The sequence below is a fragment of the Oryzias latipes genome, chromosome 23 (genome assembly GCF_053564925.1).
Source record: "Oryzias latipes strain Hd-rR chromosome 23, Olatipes_Hd-rR_3.1".
Taxonomy (NCBI): domain Eukaryota; kingdom Metazoa; phylum Chordata; class Actinopteri; order Beloniformes; family Adrianichthyidae; genus Oryzias; species Oryzias latipes.
Genome location: NC_136259.1, coordinates 2,399,931 through 2,421,198, shown reverse-complemented (window position 1 = coordinate 2,421,198; position 21,268 = coordinate 2,399,931). Strand labels below are relative to the sequence as shown.

Genomic DNA, 21,268 nt, shown 5'->3' with positions numbered 1-21,268 from the left:
TGTGACATCACAAAGTGAGGAACAGCCCCTTCCAGGAAGAGTCTGCTATGCCAGCCCCTCCCCCAGAATAACACATACACCCACTTTCTCTGCCGAGGCCAAATCTAGGTTGACATCATGAAAGGCGGAGCCTCAGAGATCCAGTTGTCTAACTTGGAAGATAATTAATATTTTATGAAAAATGTGTTCAAAAGTGCGCCAAACGTAATGTATTATTTATATATACAAATATACTTTTCTCTAAAAGGTGCCAAAAAATATATTGGCCTTTTAAAACACCTACAACAAAATATAGATTTTATTGTACTAATTATTTAAACCAGGCTCTGATAACATTCATTTTTACACTGCAAAAACTGATTCCTAAAGAAGTAAAAAGACTCCTTTTCCAAGAAAAATTGGCTAATTTTTTGTCTTGCAGGAAAAATGTTCCTATTAAGGAAGTTTATCAAAAGCAACATAATCTTAGTTTGAGAAAACATGTCTCAGTGACAGGAAGTCTTTCTTAATATAAGGATTCTTGGTAAAACCATTTTCTGTAACCTATTTTAAGGGGCCTGGTTTTGCGGGTGCTTCTGTAAAATTTGACTTTTTTATCATGGGAATCAAAAGAAAATTGTTTCCTTTGCAGCCTTCCTCTTGTGGTCATCTAAGGAACTGCAGCATCTTTTGAGTTTGCTTTGGAAAGTGAAGATGAATACTTTCTTCTTCAGGAGTTTCTCTAATGGTAATGCTAGTACTAGTACTAGAAGCCAGCAGGAGAACAGAATTGTCCTGCCTTAGGCTTTGCTAAAAATTGATCCATTGTGATACAAAGTGCTTTTTTTGGAGTTTAAAAACTTAGTCTTCACTGAAAGTTGCAAAAAGCAAGAACATTCTTTACACACAGCATGAAATATATTGTCTTCACTGAAATTTGCTTTCAGGCGTCACACAAAGTCTTATCTGATTGTTTTCGTTTTCATTTCCAGGGCAAATAAAGTGGTGTATTTTGAATGATTTAGTTTATGTGAAAGCTGTGAAACACAAACCCACGAAAGAATCGTAGGTGATTGGGAAGTAGATAAGTGTCAGACTTAAGCAAAATAAGAACAATCTCCTTGTCAGCTATTGACTGTCAAAAGATATCAAGTCTGACATTAACGGAAGCCAGCAGGACTGTAATACAGAGCATTGAACCAGCGGGTTATCGTCTGTATTCCTTAAGCAGGAAGCTCTTCATGCTTGGAAATATTTGCTGCCTTTTAGGCTCCAAATCCATTTGTCATACATCATCTGTGGCCTTCTACTCAGCTGTAAAGACAACTTTGAATCGTCTGCAAGGTTGGTACTCTGAGCGACCCTACGCTTGCGTCAAAAGCCGCTGAGGGCTTTATCTCCCTGCATCGGTCTGTCGCCCATTGATAAGGCGGAATAGAGTCAAACTTGGCGGGAATGCCAAAAATGTCACAACAGTGCATGCCAAGGATCTGCACATCCATGCTGCATAATGGTGCATTGTCCTGAGTTGGTTTGCGCCCGTTACACCAGTGTGTACCTCAAGGGGAAAAGAACAAACTATTTATGTAAATGGAACTGTAACTGCATTCTGGGAAGTTTTTTATCTTTGTGGGGAAAAGGCCTCACTTCAGTCTTTATTTGTGATTAAAAAATGAAAACCCTTCATTGTCGGTAGTACAAGTTTACTTTTGTCAGCGTTTTGTCAGGGCAACGTGGCAACACGTGCTGACCTCGACTACAGTGGCAAAGGGAAGCGATACATAAGCTGATGGTCACGATGGGTTAATAAGTACAGCAGTAATTTAGAGAGAAAGTTCACGTCTTACCGCTTGTTTTGTCCAGATGATGAAGCTAAAGGTTGTGTTAAAGAAGCCAGAGCAGTGATACAGAACATTTAATCTATGTGACCGGAACTACTTTTTTAGGTGCGCATTATCACTGCAGTATATCACTTTTTAACGCACACCCAGAAGCCAATCAGAATGAAGTATTCACCTGGACCATGGTATAGGAGATGGTAATGACCTTTGAGGTGTCCATTTTCAGAAATGATTGGACTTCACTTTGCGTTGGACCGTTCATGCCTCCACATTGTCCATTCATTTCTGTCCTTGAAGGGCAGAAATCTCTTAAATAATACTTGTCGGGATAAGTGGACTTCATCCAGAATTGTATAGTTTTTTAAAGTCATTCCCAACATAATGACTGATTTTGTTAGCATAGTTGTGTTTTCTACTGTGATATCAGTCCAAGGTACAAAGTGTACAAAAGTAAAAGGACTAGAAAGATTCATTTCTCTCGCATGTGTGGAAGGGGACGTTTGAGGTTTGAGGAAAAGTCCCAGGAGAGGCATATGTAATTAGGAAAAGGAGCTGTGCGAGTAACAGAACCTGGAATGACCTCTGGCAGAAGGGGAAATGAGCGCTGTAAGCAGTTTGACTGAATTAGAGAGCCCATTTGTATCCAGGACTTTACTACAAAAGCAGAGATGCTGGAGTGGACCTCATTGACGGAGGGCGCTTTCACTGCTGTCAGGACTCTCCTCACGGAAAACACTGGAGACTTCCCAAAGCCATGCTTGATTAGACTTGTTTGTGCGTTGGATTCATTTAGGCAGGAACGAGATGGACCTGCCTGAGGTATTAGGTGTTGCTCCCAGCAGACAGAGACTTTCCTGATTAAAACTGACTGTCCGGTGGGAGGAGTCTGTCTGGAAGTGTATGTGTGTGGGAACGCTCTCTGTGTGGTCCGTCCACTAAAGCCGCCGTAGGAGGTTTTGTCAAACAGCAGCTTTGAAACAGTGAGGAGAAATGAAAGGGGAAAAAAACGGTCAAGAAACATCCAATCTCAGCATTAAAATGGTTTCAAATGTTTTCCTGAAACCATGTCAAATGATCTCCAACACATTTACATGTGAAACTGAGTTTGATCAAACATCTTCTTGTAGTATTTTTAAGATGATGGAGGAAAAATATAAAGACATTTAAGCTCAAAATGACAATCAAATCATTGGGAATCAGGAGCAGTTACAGAAAAGCCGTTTTAAAAAGACTGTTGTGGTGATGTAGAAAATAATCTGGGCGGGGCCACAAGCTCCCAGCTCCACTCCTTTCTGATCATCCACCGTCAGACAAACAGATCCATGAACGTCTTTGTTTGCCTGGTCTGAGCTGGAGTCTGGATCTAAACTGTTCGGCTGGATAGCTACAATATTGGTCGCCATATATGTTGCACCGCTAATGTTAGGTTGCACAATAAATCGCAGATTTATCGTTATCGCAATATCAAGCAGTGGAAACACATATCACAAAAGTCGGCGAAAATCCAGATAAATGGTTACCTTAAATGTGCAGCCTAAGAGTATTCAACTGATCAAAGAAATTCCTTTATGTGTTTGACGATTGGATGGAAACCTTCAGCTTGTTGACCAATCAGATGGTGCCCTTTTATGTTAGATGTTCACCTCCCTCCTACATAGACGAGGGTCTACACAGGAGGGTCTACATAGGGGCTATTTGTTAATGGTTTGCAAGTTATATCGTCATGGCAACAGTGATCACTAATATCGCATATCCCCAGTTATCATCGTATCGAGCAGCCCTAGTTAGGGTGTGAGGGACTGTAAACTAAGGGGGAACAAGGTAAACAGATGGATGATGGAAAGGGGGCAAGATTACTCCATGCAGGACGCCTAGAATTCACAGCCAAATTTCTGATGAACTCCTGCCGCTCTGCAGAAACTATGTCCTGAAAAACATCATAGATTTTTTAAATTTGTTTTTTTTGCTAAAAACAGCATAATCATATTTAAAAAACTACTGGGAAGACTTTGAAAATAGCTCAAAATAGGATTGGAGTGGGACTTTATTATGCACTCGCCTGGCCCCGAGTCGTTCTGGGTTGTTCATTTTTGTTGTCGTTCAGGGGCTAAAGTGTGTGTCTGTTCGCTTCTTTTGTGAAGGTGAAGGCTTTTAATTCTTGCCGATTGCCCACCCAGTGCAGGAACACCAGGACCATTACTCTGTCCCCGGCCCCAGTTATTTCTATTTCCAAATGAGCTTCAGTCCGGAAGCCAAAGGCGTAGAGGTGTTGATGGAACGGTTGTAATGTGTGCCACTCTGTGGTCTAAATAAAGGTGCTAAGCTTTTTCTTTTCCCCTCTTTGTTTACTGTGGTTCCTAAAATAAACTGTCACTCTTACTCATAGCCCAGCTGACTCAGAGTTTGTCATTATCACCGCACACATATAGGAAGACACCAACGCAACACATGGAGGTTTCTGATTTCACCCTTTATTCCCCACATCTCCTGCTGTGGAAACAGACAATGGACAGTTCCACTCATTAACACATTAGGAAACCTGTCCTTCAGCTCAGTGCTCTCCAACCTTTTTTAGACGCTTTACTGTCAGACAATATTTTCACGAACCGGTCCAGACAGGGCGGAAGTTTGCATTTCATGTTTTTAAGCTTCCTGTTTCTAAAAAACAAAAAAACTTTATTTGATGTGATCTTCATTCTCTGTAAAATGTTTGCAGCTGGTTTACACTTAAACTTTGTGAAGAAGATTTTCCCTTTAACGTCAAAGTGGATGCTAACAACCGGATGCTAACTTTAGCCGCGTCTAACTTTAAAGGTGTGACGGATAAATAAAGCAAAATAAAATGACGCACCCGTCGTGAAAGAGGTATTTTATAGATATAATAATAACCATGAATCCACTGTGTCTGTAACTTCATTATCTGTGTGTTAAAACATTCAAAAGTCGTCTGTTGCATATTTATGCAGAGCAGCTTCTGGTCCGTGAGAACAACTATCTCAATAAATCCATATTTGCTTTTGTCTGTAAATAGCAGCTTTATGTTTCTCTGAAGTCGCAGACCTTTATTCTATTTCCTCACGGACTCTTTTCTACCCAAAGAAACTTTCCAACTATGGTTTAATGCTAAGTTTTTGTTGGTTTTTAGGCGTTGAGCTACTAACTTAGCGGTCTGAGCCGCTGCTTAAAGTCATGTGACACGTCAAGAGAGACGGATGTGGTGAACACAGTCCCTTGGTTTTCTAAAAAAAAAACGTGCTTTAGTATCTGAAGTTAGCGTTGGCATTTTTTTTCTGGTTGTGCCCGGTACCGGGTGACCCGCAGCCTGGGGGTTGAGGACCCCTGATCTAGGTCTTTATCTCTACCTGAATGCTAGCAGGATACTTTCTGCCAGAGTCGGATATCAGTTGGAGACTGACTGAACGACCATCAAATGTTAGCAACCAAACGGCGTCACTCCTACACGACAAAGGGCTGTTGGTACGATGTCACTTCTGTTACATAGCCTGGCAAAGAAGCTTACCAAAGGGAGTTTGAGCCAGATCAATGATTATTATTTTGACACTCGGAGAAAAAACAAAACTAACGTGTTTTTATCAGTGCTGTCAAACATGATCAATGAAAAACTATCCTAAACCTATAGGCAATAAAAGCAGACTTAAATACTTTATTTCTGTACATTCAATCAAACAAACTTTATTTGGAGCCGAGGCTCCGATCTTCCTAGTCAGTCTTTGTGTCCATGTGCCATAATGTATACTGAGCAGGGTTAATTAGGCCCTTCAAGGGCAATAAAGTGGCAGATATCCCCAGTATTAACGATAAATCGTGCAGTCCACGGCTGCAAATTCACATTCAAAAGTTCACCTCAATTCTAATTTTAATAGAAAGAACACCAATAGAGAGAAACTTTTGGCCAGACCGGTCGGAGCGATGCAGCTCTTTGGAGGTTTGGCAGCCGACGAGGAGAAAGCAAAGGGCGGACTGTAGGAGTGCAGCTGGTAACAACAAGCGCTGGAGGTGTCGGCTCATCGCTCTGCTGCATAATACAGCTCACAGCACGTTGTAGGTCAAACATGTTGTTCAGTTTTGACTGCATCCATATCATGGCCACAGGAAAAGAAAGCAAACCTGTCAGAGCTCTTTGGCTTAAACCAACCTGCCAGTATTTGGGTCTAACTCTTCGTGATATTGAACTTATGCAAAAGAAAAGTGGTTTTGATTGTTTGGTTATATTTTTGAATTCTTCCCTTAATTAGGTTAAAAACAGCTCGACACCACTATCTGCAAAAGAACCGTTTGTTCCCACTGAAACAGCTTTTTGTAGTTTAACGGTCGCCACCATCTTGGAATGATGTTCCGTCACTAAAACCTGGCTGTTTTAGAAGATGCCGAAATATACGACTTGACAGTCAGGCCTTTTTATGCACAAGTTTTATGCACACAAAACATTTTTAACCACTTGGTTAAAAAAAACAAAGAATGTTTACTTTAGAAAAGGGGTTACCAACCTTTTTGAGACCGCTAGACGGCTATTTCATGGGCACTGAGTGGTATGAAGGGTGCCACTAAAAACCTCCTATCCCCCCCCCCCCCCCCCAAAAAAAATAGAACAACACAATTTGAGGACGTCCTTTTGTGTGCCCTATTTTAATTTTTTTCATTTGCTTATTTGACACAAAAACATGCATGAATTTTCTAGACTCGTATTACAGGAGGGGTAAAACTCAGTTGCAGAGGGGGCCTAAATCCAAAACACACTTTAGGTTGCAGCCAAACAATATAAATATTTATTTAGCACACTACAGCTGAACATTTAAACCTTTAAAACTTTAACTTAACTTTAACTTTTTAAACATACATGTGAATAAAAACAGACAGGAAAATTAATTCAGAATAATAAATATATTCTGTCAAAATGATGCAAATATGAACAAACAAAGCCAGGAAATATTAATAATTAGAAATAATAAATCAAATTATTCCGTTTTCTTTGCTCTTTTGTTATTTTTTTAGAGCTGAACTCCTGACTTCACTTTTAGCAATAAGTTAATTTCTGCTTAGTGTGTGATGTTCTGTGTGTGTCTCTGGTCCTGTGTGTGTCTTTGGTCCTGTGTGTGTCTCTGGTCCTGTGTGTGTCTTTGGTCCTGTGTGTGTCTCTGGTCCTGTGTGTGTCTCTGGTCCTGTGTGTGTCTCTGGTCCTGTGTGTGTCTTTGGTCCTGTGTGCGTCTCTGGTCCTGTGTGTGTCTCTGGTCCTGTGTGTGTCTTTGGTCCTGTGTGTGTCTCTGGTCCTGTGTGTGTCTCTGGTCCTGTGTGTGTCTCTGGTCCTGTGTGTGTCTCTGGTCCTGTGTGTGTCTCTGGTCCTGTGTGTGTCTCTGGTCCTGTGTGTGTCTCTGGTCCTGTGTGTGTCTCTGGTCCTGTGTGTGTCTCTGGTCCTGTGTGTGTCTCTGGTCCTGTGTGTGTCTTTGGTCCTGTGTGTGTCTCTGGTCCTGTGTGTGTCTCTGGTCCTGTGTGTGTCTTTGGTCCTGTGTGTGTCTCTGGTCCTGTGTGTGTCTTTGTGAAACGTATCAGAGGGATTTGATTATTTAAAAACCTGTTATTGTGAAATTATGTTTAGGTCTCATAAAACATTAAAACTAAATCACAGAGCTCATCACTGGGATTACTCCAAAAATATTTGGCATTTTTCTAATTTTGTGCAACACCAACAGTAAAAATCCTCCAAAATCCTCAATACTTTCATAAACAAATGATCTATAGTTTATTTATGGTCTGAAAAAGTGCAGCTGTTTTCCAGCCTGCATTACTTGCTGTCTTTATTTTTACGTCACTATCACCAACTAAACAATCGTAAAAATAAATGTAGATGGAAAATACATACAAGTATAAAGAATGTCTGCAATAGTTAGTGAAGAATGACATTATTAGAATGAGCTGAGTACTTTAAGCCACCCGATGATCCAGGTGTTGCGCAATGGTCTCCGTGCGCCGTTTTACCTCGCAACCTGTGCCCACTACCCCTCCCCTTCTCCTCCTCACAGACACACACACACACACACACACACACACACACACACGCCTCTTTCTCAAAGGCGGGAGCGCCGATTCGCAAGTTTAAGGCCGTTCCGTACTCTGCCATATATTTCACAATAGCAGAACTAAAGTGCATCAATTACTAATAGCAAGCACTGAATCGCCACCCTCTACTATCCAGGCCAGTACCGTTGTACCCGAGTCTTAATTCACTGTCCTCTTACTTAGTAGACATGTCCGAATCTGCTCCCCGTGCCTCATGCAAAGCACAGCACAGGTTTGTTGAGTACGACACTCACATAAGTTAGCAGACAGTCATATCTGTCTGTTTATTTTGAACACCCCCACCACCAGCCAAACAGCATTAACCTCACTTCTGCTCACAGCCTCCTCATTTATGGTGAAAGATTTAACACAACTGAGATTCCCCACTTCCCATGAGTCTTAAAAGCTGAAGGCGGGGCTAACCCCCAGATCACCACAATATATTGATTTGCTAAATGAGCAGTGCTATATTTGGAGCATTCCCGTTAAATGATATTTACCCTTCCAATCATTTTTTATATTCTTGCTTTAACTGGGACAGTGATCTTTGTGTCTTTTGTGGAAATGATGTAGAAACCTTTCTTTGAATGTTTGCATGTAAAAAGGTTTTGGTCTTCTTTTCATAATTGGCTCAAATCCAAAAATATCATCATTAATCCTTTAAATTGGAATACATTCAAAATTCGATTACAATTAATTGACAAAAATCTGGACTTTCTGATTAATGTACTGATTGTAATTTCAAAGCACTTTATTCATACTTGTAAATTCTTAAAGGTGAAACCTCACACTAATGGATTACTCAACCGTCTCAACCTATTCTCTAAATCTTTACATTACTTGAATCATAACAATGCCCAGACATTGTGTAATTTATTTGATCTATTTAAACTTTTGTAATAGACCCCTTAATTTTATTGAATATTTTTTTAAGTTACATTTGTTTTCATATTTGTTTTTTTTTTTGTCTTCCTTTATCTCAGAATTGATGTTGTTGGTATTGACAGACATGCCGTGATTGATTGTTGAATATTTGCTTCAATTAAAAAAAAAAAAGAATAATTTTTTTTTGGTGCATTCCCTGCGGGCGCCACAGCTGTTTATTTCTCTGTAGAAGTCTATGGGAGTTTAGCTTCTTGGAACAAGCAGATACTTCCTGTTTGGAGCGCGAGGGGACAGGGAACGCTTTGTCCAGTTCTCTAAATCAGTGTTTTTCAACCACGGCAGACTTTAACCTTGACAAAAATCCTGCAGCACACCAGCATCCAAAAAAAAAAAAAAAAAAAGGAGGAGCTCATATTCTGTATTGATCTACACGCATTTTTGTGATAATTATGCCAGAAAAAGCTGGAAGCTGCAGCTGTTTTTTTCTAAAAGATGAAATAAAAGTAAAGTTAGAAGATTTAGAAACTGATGTGCGTTTGTTGTTGTTTCAAGACGTTTAACAAGGAAGACTCATTGTGCACTGAGACGCTGTCACTTTAACCCAGTGCTTCTCAATTATTATTTGTGAGGCCCCCCCAGGATAAAGAAAAATGTCCCCCCCCCCCAAACTCGCCGCAGTGACTATAAGGTCAGTATCTGTAAAAAATTGTGCACATATACCTAAAACTGTATCCTTTTTAACATTAACAAAAGAAAAAAAGCAATATAACTCAACTTTCAACAAATATTTACTTTATTTTGCCACATAAACCCTGTTACGGTGTAAAACAGACAAATGACTTAAAGTGCCTGTAATAAATAAATCTGTCAGTCCTTATTTAAACTAAAAACATTTTTAACCAACTGAACCTTTTAATGCTAAGGCAAAATAAATCCAATCAATATATAGTATTAAATGTAAATTTACATTAACATTAACACAGCAGCACCAATATATTTAACATTTTATTCTGAACAAAAAACATTGTGCTGGTTTTGTTTAAATCACATTAATACAGTAACGTTTAATGGCTACAATGAGCACGTTTTGCTTTTCAAAGCGAGGTTTGAAGCATGACGGTGCAACTCTCAGCTCCTGTTCAATGTTCAGCTGGGACCTGTACTTGGTCTTTAGTGCAGCAATAGCAGAGAAGCCGATCTCACTAAGGTAAGAAGTTGCAAAGGGAAGAAGAACGCACACTGCCTTCTGTCCTAAGAGTGGATACTGCCTCTCTACACTCAGCCAGAATTCAGTCAGTGTCTGTGATGTGAAGCTCAGTCTCAAAGTGGAGTCAGACGTCATGTCAATGAGCTCTTCCTCCTCTGCAGAGGGGAAACCAGCTGGAACTGCTGCATTGAAAGCATCTCTCATACTGGGAACTGTTTTCAGGAAGAGTCCCATCAATGATGCAATGTGCTGCTTGATACCTGGAATCACTGAGGTGGCATCATAGGCTGTGGTGTCAGATTCTCAAATGCATGAATTCTTCCTTCATCAGGTTGCTTCATCCACATTGAAAGCTTTGGAGTGAAGGAGCTGATGGGAGGGGTTTATTTTTCCCTTGTAACTGTAAATTTAGTTCATTTATCTTTCCAAATATGTCACTCAGGTAGGCCAGTTTTGCCAGGAAGTTCTCTTCTCTAAATGTTGCTGCATCTTCACACTTATGTTCCTGCTCCAAAAACACTCGAATCTCCGCTCAAAAACACGGGACACGACTTCTCCTCCTGACAGCCACCTTGCTTCACTGTGAAAGAGTGTAGTTTAAATAAATGCGTTGAAAATGATCAAAAGAAAACGTGATGACTGTGCTCCCACCTAACTAGCCTCCTCCGGATCCAGATATGCTGATTCAAATAATATAATATAAAACCAAAGACAATTTTCAACCGTTTTCCCCAAAAAGCAGAGCTGTGGTGGAGTGTGAGCCTGTTCGTGTTTTCAACACAGTGGCTGAATACAGGTGGGGCAGCAGAGGAGATTATTCCTGCAGACCAAAGGTCAAAGGTCTCATCAGGCAGGAGACACATGGAAAGGCTGGCGCCTGCTTTAAATACACTGAACGACGTGTTGCATCCCAAACACACACTTGAGAAGTAAAATGTAATCAAAGTGTGTGTCCTTAATGACACCGCGAGAAGTCATCGTTCTAACATTCCATTGCAGCAAAAGAACTTCCATCCTCCAATCTTTTCCCTAAATTAAAATACGGCAAAGTAGGGAACTTCCTTAATACTTAAGCTACATGTGTGTCCACTTCTACCAAACTCTTCTGTTTGGACACAAATCCTGAGTCATAAATTACAAGAACAACAGTTCGGCGCTAGATGTCAGTGTTTGCAGCAGTCACGCCATCTGCGTCCAATTTGGCCTCCCCTTTCATTACAGCCAGAGCCCTAAAAATATCCAAAAACCTCAGCATCGACTCCTGGCTGGAGGCTGCATTCAGGCGAGAGCGGACGGCGTCGGGCGATTTTTCTCTCTCCGTGCTCGCTGCGTGCTCTGGAGCCGAGCCCAAACTGGCAGATTACACGATTAATCCTCAAGTAGGCTTGACTGAGCTCTGAAGGGGCTGACGCTGAATGGCACACACATGGCACAAATATTTATATAATACACTGTATTAACATAATTACAACCGTGTTATGCGGCCAAGGAATTTAGTACCATGGATGTGCCAGACGGAGACATTTCTGCAGCTTGAAGTGGACGTTTGTCCATCAAAACAAAACAAAGGAATAATTAAGAGTTTATTTTTTCTCTCCATAAAGTCTTGAAAATGGGGATTTTTATTTTCCGTTATTCCAGTGAATGTGACACGCTGCACATTTGTTTGGTCTGCAGCACACTTTGTTTCTTTGAAAAGGCCTGAACGATATGACGAAAACTCGTGATTTGGGATATTAGTGATCAATATTGCGATGGCGACATAACTTGTGATACATAAAATAACAGCAAAACAGCTAAATTACACTCCGAATGACCCTGGTCTTCATAGGAGGCGGACATCTAACATAGAAGGGCTCCATCTGATTGGTCAATGATTAAAAGAGTCCATCTGATCGACTTTTCAAATGCATAATGATTAGTTAAATACTTTAAGCTGCCATAAGATTGTTTTAGCACATTTAAGGTAATCAATTATCGCAATTTATTTCGACTTTAGTGATATGTGTATTGCACAGCTCGATATTGCGATAACGATAAATTTGCGATAAATTGTGCAGGCCTCGTGTTCGGCGTGCAAACATGATGAGAGCATGGAGAACCTAGAAGAGCTCTGAAGTGTCTTCCTGATGGCGTGGCTGATCACACACTGCTTGCAAGACTTTAACCCTTCATCACCGGAACAACAGTTCCAGTTTTGACGTTGCTGCTGTAAAAGACCAAACTGCTTTTCCCTGCGTCAGAATCGGTTAAAATTAGGTTAATTTCACGGAGATTCAAAGAGTGTCTCTCACTTCCCGTGGTTGATGATAAAGGGTTACTAGAACCTCCACCCCTGAAGTTCCTCAAATGACCACTGGGGGCTGGTTTCAGAGGGGAGGAATTTTCCATTGACTCACATGTTAAAGAGTCCAGCTTTAGACTAAAAGACTGTCTCTCCTGGTTCTGACCAAAGCGGTTTGCGTTATATTTTCCGTGCTTTACAGCATGCGTGTACCTAAATACTGTACACTTATGCTGTGTTTCTACTAAGTAAAACACAATTTGCACGTCAAATTTGCCCCCAAAAATGTGTTTATTAACCATTTTACACTGGAGCTGTGGATGTCGACATCGATTGAATGCAGGCTTCTTGTAATACAGGAAATCTGCGACTGTCTGCGTGATCACTGTGAACCAGCTTACATCATCGCTACATTATGAAATGTACAGAAGTCGAGGCATTTATTTTGAAGAGCTCTACTGTGCTAAAGTATCGGAAATCGCGCCTCCGTGTCTAAGATCATGAGATCATTCAGAGATACGGTACGGGGAGCTTCACCGTCTACTGCAGGAGCTGCGTCTGAATGACGGCGCTTTCAGCGGTACTTCCGTCTGTGTTCGACGACTCGCTGTCCCGCATTAGTCAACAGTCGGAAAACATAAGATTTAAATTTCAGGACCACTTTGACCCCACAGTCCAAACCTTTGTCAGCGGAACAGGGCCTTTAATCAGAGCACCGCTGATAGGAAAGAACCATTAGCTCTGTTCCAAATCCTTTCTGCGTGGCGAGAACTAAAGCTGTAATGAATGTTTTGGAACAATCACATTATGGCCTATGATTCCAAGCCCGGATTAACTGATGCAGGGACGTGCTTCCAGCCACACTCTTCTCACCTGACCACCTTGGTGCCGCCTTTGTTGACCTGCATGTCCACCATGCAGCCAGCGTTGACATAGGAAGCCAGGTTAATCTCTGAGAACTCCGCCTGGGAAACACAGAAGAGAAACTTAGAGTTTGATCACAACAACAGAGCTGCAGGTCAGGTTTTTGCACAGTTATTAAACTGAGTAAACCATGCAATACATGAGAATCCAAGGGTTAAAGTTAAAAGAAAAAAACCTCATCTGGAAGCAACAAGGCAGAGCTGGAATCCTTTCTTTCACGTCATTGCGCAATTTTGCGTTTGTACAGACAAGAGGGAAAGACAAGAGGCGGAGCGAGCTGGTCAGAGAAAGCAAATTGAGTTATCCCCAGTCTGAGGCCTCGCAGACAGTGAGGGCCTTGTGAAAGGCTGTAGCCTGGCTACCCGGTGACTCAGTCAAACTCCCAGAGATCCTCAAAAGGAGGGGCCACACTTGACTTCTTGGAATAAAGCCTCTGGACGTTGAAGTCCAATGAGGGCAAAGTCAGCTTTCTAGAAAGTAGCAGAGAGATGCTTTTAGCAAACTGGAGAAGAAAAAAAGGGAAATTGTTCTAAAACAATCAGAAAAGACAGAAATAATATCTTTTACTACAGTTTTTAGCTCTAGATTGCTTATAAAGTCAAAGATAAACATTTTTCTTATCAATAACGCCTTAGTTACAACTGCCCTTATGAGTGGATACGGCCTGTCTACAGGCAAAAAATAGGCGACCTTATTGACGCAGACAGGTGGCCTACAGGAAATATCAACATCGTAGACCGCTCAATGTTCGTGCACATCTAGTCCATTTGCGTCAATGTCATGGCAAGAAGCTGGAGAAACAGTTCCAGGTTTCAAATTGTACCTTCAAAATAAACTTTACAAAATGTTGTTATAGATTTAAGGCGATGTGCCCACGCGATGACACACGTTAAGACCACAGATAACGCTGACGTCCATTTTCGCCATGGATGACACAAGTTTAGTTGTGGAAGTACAAAAATAAAAACTAATTCATGACACAAACCATGCATTTGGCATGACTCTGTGAAAAACTACACTACACGGGGGTAGCAGGACAAACCACTACTCCAGGAGCCTGGGGGGGGGAGACCAAAGACGCCAAAGAGACAAGAAGAAACTAAGTGACGGTTGGGAGATGGACTCGCAATGCAATGGAGATGCACTGCAGACAGACCTGTGTAAATCTGGATTAAGCCTTTACCAACAAGAAAAGTACTGACAGATACTTTCTGACTTTTAACCCCTTATGTTATGGTATCCACATGCGTGGACATTATATTTTGGGTTACAGCCCCACAGTAGTTAACAATTCTTAACTGGGGCTCTGTACGTATGCGTGCAGAGGGTTAACTCATATATCAGCTTGTGTCTTAAGAAGTTAAAACTTTGGTTAGCATGTTTTATGATAAAAGAGTAGGAAGAAACAGCAGAAGCGTTTGTTAAAAAAGAAATACTCCCCTCTTTAAAGAAATGTGACAGCTTCCCTTAAGGCTGCATGTCTGTAAGCACTTTAGTTTGGGTTTGGGTCACGTTCTTTTTGCTGTTATCCCTCTGTCACACCAGGTTTATGTTGCCAATTATTCCCAGGTGTCTTGATGTGGTTTTTAAGGATGTATTGAGACTGGAGAAGTCCATTGGTCCAGATCGAGTCCTGAACCTTGCGTTTTGTCTGTATTCCAAATGCCTTCAACCGGATTATTCTATTTAGAACCAAAGCTTGTAAACAAAACCATGTGACTAAAGATCTCTTCAGTCATTGGCAAGGAATTACAAGGGCAGGGCAAAGCAACGAGAGAAAGAATAATTGAAGTTCTGCGCTTTGCCATCCTGGTCGGGATAGTTCACTTGTTCAAACTTAATATTTCGCTGACCAGTTTTGAATATCTATACTTTGGTACGGCGAAGTCATGCTGCAAGGCGGTTACTGAGGAGACGACGGCTAAGAAGGAACGGTGATAGGTGTTTATGACATATGGATTGTTGGTAAGACAATGTGAGAAGCAATGTTTGTCACGTTAAAAGTTGTTTTATTGAGCCTGCCTTCATTCAACCACATTTCGATGAGTTCCTGTGCCTTATCATCGTGGTGGTTTCCTTCACACTCTTGCGTACACACTTGCTACGGTGGCCTTTTTGGTCCAGTTGTTCCGCTCCCAGCACAGAGCATATTCAGGCTGATCAAACTCGGAGCAAACTAAAGCTCAGTCTGATTGGAAACTAACTGAGACCACCTCAAAAGATGGCTCCAAGAGCGGTTTCTGGTCCCAGACCAGGGTCTGCTTGGGCGTATTCAGACTGAAAATTTGTTCTGGATGATCGGGGGAAACGAGCTCTGGTTCACTTTAAGAGAACCAAATGTGTCCAGTCTGAGTACACCCTAAGTGTTTGGTTTCAGTTCTTTAGGGTCATCATCTGCTTTTTCATACTTTTGTCTCTCCATGGGTTTTGTCATGTTTAACTTTCCGTCACCAAGCCTGTGCAGTATCTTAGCTGTTCCTGTTCTTTTCTGGACTGAGAGGTCTGAGGTCTTTCCAGGTATCTGTTGTAGCCACTCCTCCAGCTTGGGGGTAACTGCCCCGAGTGCTCCAATTACCACAGGCACCACTGTCACCTTCAATTTCCAGGCTTTCTCCAGTTCTTCTCTGAGTCCCTGGTATTTCTCCAGTTTCTCATGTTCCTTCTTCCTGATGTTCCCATCGCTTGGCACTGCCACATCCACCACAACGGCTTTCCTCTGTTCTTTATCCAAGCGGCTGGGTTGCTCAGTTCGTAAGGTAAAGAGGGGCAGGGATTAAACAATGGTACTGGGGCAATTACCATATCAATGGCGAGCAATTAACATCACCCAGTGGGGTCCTTGGGCAAGACCCTTAAGGTCCGTACACACCGGGACGAATTTTGGCGGCGATTTTCGCCGACGTTCAACGCCTCGTGACTAAACAAAGGGCACCAATGAGAGTGTGCACACCGACGCGAAAAAACGCCACGCGTCGAAGCGTCAAAAAAAAAAAAAACGCCTTGGGTTCGTTTTTTTTTTTCGACGCGTCGCGTCGAAATCTATTCGACCAATGAGAATGGCGCTTTTGCACACGTGTCTGGAGCTTCTGAAGTTACAGTAAAACACAACTTGGGGGCGCTCAAACACAAAACAGCCTTGCTGAGCACACTTACCAGCAAAGAAGATAGACGCCAAGTAGCGTCTACACAGCCGCGAAGAAATAATGACGGACATTCTTAAATATCCCCGACCCAAGCACCAATTGGAGCTACTGGTGCTTGAAATATTCATGTTTTCTTTGTTTGATTCTGACAAGCGCGTAAATACTTGCTCTCTTCTTCTGAGTGAAAAGCGACTTTAAGAAGCGTAAAGTTGCGCAGCGCCACCTTGTGTACAGGAGTATTTCTGTTTACATTAAGCGCCATCTAATGTCAGGGAATGAAATTGCATGTTGGTTCGGCTCATCGTCAGCGAAAATCGCCTGGGTGTGAACACAAAAAACGTGGCGAAAAACGCTGGCGAATAACGCCTGGCGAATATTCGTCCCGGTGTGTACGGGCCTTTAGTGCTACTGCCTCCCGAGCACGGTTCAGCTGCAACTCACCGATCCCCCAGGGGATGGGTCAAATGCCGAGAAGAATTTCCCATTGTAGGATAAATAAAGTATAATAATATAATAATAGAATAAAATCCACCATAACAATGTCATATATCCAATATGTATGTATATATATATTTATATATATATATACAATGTGTATATATATATACATATATATATATACATGCACAACATACCTCAAATTTATCGTTATCGCAAAATCCAGCTCTGCAATATGCATATCGCAAAAGACGGCAAATATCGCAATTAATCGTAAACCTTAAATGTGCTAAAACAATCTTATGTCAGCTTGAACCATTTAACGAATCAAATAAATCCCTTTATGCATTTGACCAATCGGATGGAGGCCTATTATGTTAGATGTTTGTCACCTAAGTCGATGAGTGACATTTGGAGTATAATTTTTAAACTGTTGCAATGTAATGGGAATGGTTATTTGTTTATATACCACAAATTATATTGTTATCGCAATTTTAATCTCTAATATCGAACATCGCGAGTTTTCCTCATATCCTGCAGCCCTAATATATATATATATATATATATATATATATATATATATATATATATATACATACAGACATATATACACACATACATATATATACACACACATATATATAGATATATATACACACACACACACACACACATATACACATATATATATATATATATATATATATATATATATATATATATATATATATATATATATAAAACCCTTGGTTGGTTACATTTCACCGATGACAAGCCATTTTGCGGCTTTCAGAAAGGGAAATATTAAATAGAAACACCACTATCACTCTATTTTACTGACTACAACTGTGGTTGTGGCTCCAAGGTGCTTCACTTTGAACAAATGGGCCATTTCCTCACAAAGACGTGTCGCAGTCAGAAGGCAGTGTTGTAAAAGTCCCTCAGCACCAGGTCCAGAATGCCCAGGAGGGATGTTGAACAGCAGTGAGCTGACCTCAAACCAGAACAGCTGCCGTTTTGTTTTCCTTCATGTCTCTATAAAGTATGAAGAACGACGCAAATGTAGGTTATTAAATGGACCCTGAACGAGTCGCCTGCCGAGTCTTTGCTGAGAAAAACAAATTCAGTTTGACACGCTGCGGTCAGATGCCAAACACAACACGAGGAAGAGAAAAACGAGGATGGCCACTCTTCATTGTAGCTTCAATCCCAAAGCGTCTTTAAACATTCCTGGTTAAAACAAGGAAACAGTCCTCAACAGATGAATATTGTTAATAAAATACATCAACAGATAGCTCAGACTCCACTGCAGCTTTTGTCACGTGTTCTGCTAATGAAGACTCGGGAGAGAAGTTGTACCAGTAGTAAACTGGAACGTCCATTAAATGAAAATCTCTTCGTTTGGTGTCATAGATTAAGAACTTACATGCTGTTTCTTTGGATAGAACTATGTTTCTTGGGTAGTTTCAGGACATCTAACAATATTCTTTAACTGTCAGGTCATTTCCATCCTTAAACTATTTGGCTGGTTCTGCAGGGAATCTTTAAAACACATGCCTGACACATGGCCGATAGAATGTGGCGTTCTACTGATCAAAGAACCCCGTTTATGACCAGAGGCTTGATGGATCAACCCTACACGGCCACCATAAACAAACAACCAAATGTGAGAGCGAGAGACTCTTTGTACTTGTTTATATTTGACGGTTTTACGAAGACTTTAGAACTTTATAAAATTGTTTTTGGTTTTTGCCTTGATCTAATTCCAACTGAAAAAGGCTGCAGTGATGCGTTTACAGCCCGTTTCAGTGGTTAAATCCTGGATTCAGACAGATAATGGAGCATTGAAGGCTTCTTTTATATGAGGAGAGTTGCTGGAATTACTCCCCAAATTGTTTATTGAGAAAACAAAACAGGAATTATTACTCTGACACTTTTAAACTAGAAACCCCCGCTGTATCCTCAAAAACTCACCAAAATTTGCACACAATCGGTGAAAATCCGTTTTTTGACATGCAATCCCAAAAGAGGATGACATCATAGCAGGAGAAACTGTCAAAAATATGAATAGTTTCAACATCTTTTATGGGGCTCAAAACTAGAAATTACATATCTGCTAATGAAACAAAAACACGTGTGTTGACGAAGGAACTATACAATTATTATGGGATGGTTACAAGACCTATGGCTTGGTGGCCATTTTGTGGCAAAGTGTAAAATTTGCAAATTTTCACATTTTCCACAACATGGGGGAAAAAAAACAATCTTTTGTTCGAGCAATCTTTACGATTAATTTGGATACATTTAATTTGGTTCAAGCCTCAATTTTTGGGTTATTTTTCAGTTTGATACATGATTTGTGTATTACAAAAAAAAAACCCAATAGAATCAGAAAACTCTTTTAGTTTGCTAATACGCAAATGATAATGAAGAAAAATCTTTCAGTCGACTTATACTAGGCCTGGTGTAACATAAGAAAACCATAAATTATAAATTCTTCTTAAATTTAGCAATAAGACACATGTTTGAGACTTTCAGCTAGGGGTGTCAGGAAAAATAATATCAGCGATATATTGTGATATTTCATTTGGCCATACTTGTATCAATTCAAAATGCTGTTAAGGGAAAATGTATTTTGTTATTTCTGGGCATCCTCTATTGTCTGACTCTTGTTTTCCACTTAAACCTCCGACCGCTAGTTGGCAGCAGAGAACACTGAGCCTCTTTGTGCAGATCGACACGCACAAAACAACAAGTTCTCAGCAGGAAGCAGCTTGTTTTGCTGTTATGAGACGTATAGTACTACCCAGATTTTGCTTAGGATGGGCACCGGACTGAAACTCTGTGCCACGTTGCTCCCAGTACCACATAAAACTGGAGATTGTGGTGGTTTGTAGTGGGCTCCCGATGCTTGATACATCGTTAGATGTATCACCATTTGTATCTTATTGCCAGACTGTTGCCAATACTCACCCCTACTTTCAACGTAAACAAACTGGTATGCAGTTCAGATGCAACGATTCACGATTTCCCACAAAAATTGTGGCATTTCCAAAACAGACATATCATAATATCAGAAATATAATAATTTAACCTATAAAAAGGGATAAATCGGATTTAAAGTTCACATTCAATTAGAACAAAGGGCGTCGGGCTTCACTAAGAAGGGACCTGATCATAATGTAAAAACTGAAAATAGAGGAAATGTTTTGCGTATAGGCCTACTCTAGACATGTACCACAGAAAACGAAATGCTATTAGGGCTGCAGCTATCGATTCGTTTTGTAATCGATTAATCTAGCACTTAATCGATCGATTAATCGAGTAATCGGATAAAACGATTTGTGTGTGTTTTTGAACAACCAAAACAAATCTTGCATAACAAAAATGATGTGGTTGTAAAATTAACAAGCATTTGATTTTAAAGAACCGCTCTGATGCAAATGTTACTTTGGTGTTTTTAAGTTGGTCTTGAGAAGTGGTGGAGCTAGAAGATTTTGTATGGGGGGGGGACAGAAGACTTTGAAAGGGTGGCAAAACACCAAAATGGAAGGCCATTAAAAATAAAAGAATCAGAAAAACATATTTGATCATTGTCATTGTTTATATTTCGTGTAAAAATAATGCTTTTGTTATTTTTGCAATGCTTAAAGAAGCCTCGCGGTCCGCCGAAAGGCGAGCTACCGCCTGTCCCAGCCCCTGCCTCTCGGCGCCCCCTCCGCGGCGGCACGCGCGGGCCGCGGAGGGGGCGCACGCCGCCCCTCGCTCGCTGCCGGCGGCACGCGCAGGTATGCCAGCTCTATTTTGCAGTAGAGACACTGCACCTTGTTCTCTTCTTTATTAAGTCTGTAATGATCCCACACTTTAGACAATTTTTGCCTTTTATTTATAGATCTATTCTCTGCCATCGCGCCAACTAAATTCAAAAGGTCCGTGTGAATAAACGGTCCGTGTGACACAATCAAATCCCTGCGCCGCGCGTATAGTGCGCGTCAGGAATTTAACGAGGCTTCGAGGCAGAGTTTTTGCTTCGAGGAATTTTTGTAATCGAGTAACTCTAGTAACTCGAGGAATCGTTTCAGCCCTAAATGCTATGTTTACAACATGCATTCAAGTGACCACTTCCCATGAAAAATCTATATGAGCGAGTACATACTCGTGTTTTGGTGATTCCATGTCCAAAACCTTCATGTAAGCCTTCTGGCCATTAATCCAGAGCAAACCCAGATGAACTTTGACCAATCAGAGGCTCAGATCTGTTGGTGACGTATGAACACCGTCCCTCTCAATACACAGAAGTATCAACCATTTGAAAATTGATCATGGAGAAAAGAATTAATGCTTGCGGTTTGTGCCCATCTATAATTCTATCACACCAAATCTTTCATGTTTTGCAATCCAGCTGTGAAAGAAAACGCCTGGAGCAAGAGTCACTAAATTTACACTGCTTTGACATTTCACACCAAGACTCTTCCAACTGTGGGTGGTGGAC

The 21,268-nt window shown here is 40.9% G+C and overlaps 1 protein-coding gene across 1 annotated transcript in view; it reads right to left on the bottom strand.

Annotated features, from left to right (window-relative positions):
• The window catches only part of syn3 (synapsin III), a 150,769-nt gene that overhangs the window by 85,023 nt on the left and 44,478 nt on the right, over positions 1–21,268 (bottom strand). The window contains exon 4 of the mRNA XM_004082870.5: positions 13,145–13,236. Coding sequence (XP_004082918.4) covers positions 13,145–13,236 — 92 coding nt within the window. The remainder of the gene's footprint in view (positions 1–13,144; positions 13,237–21,268) is intronic.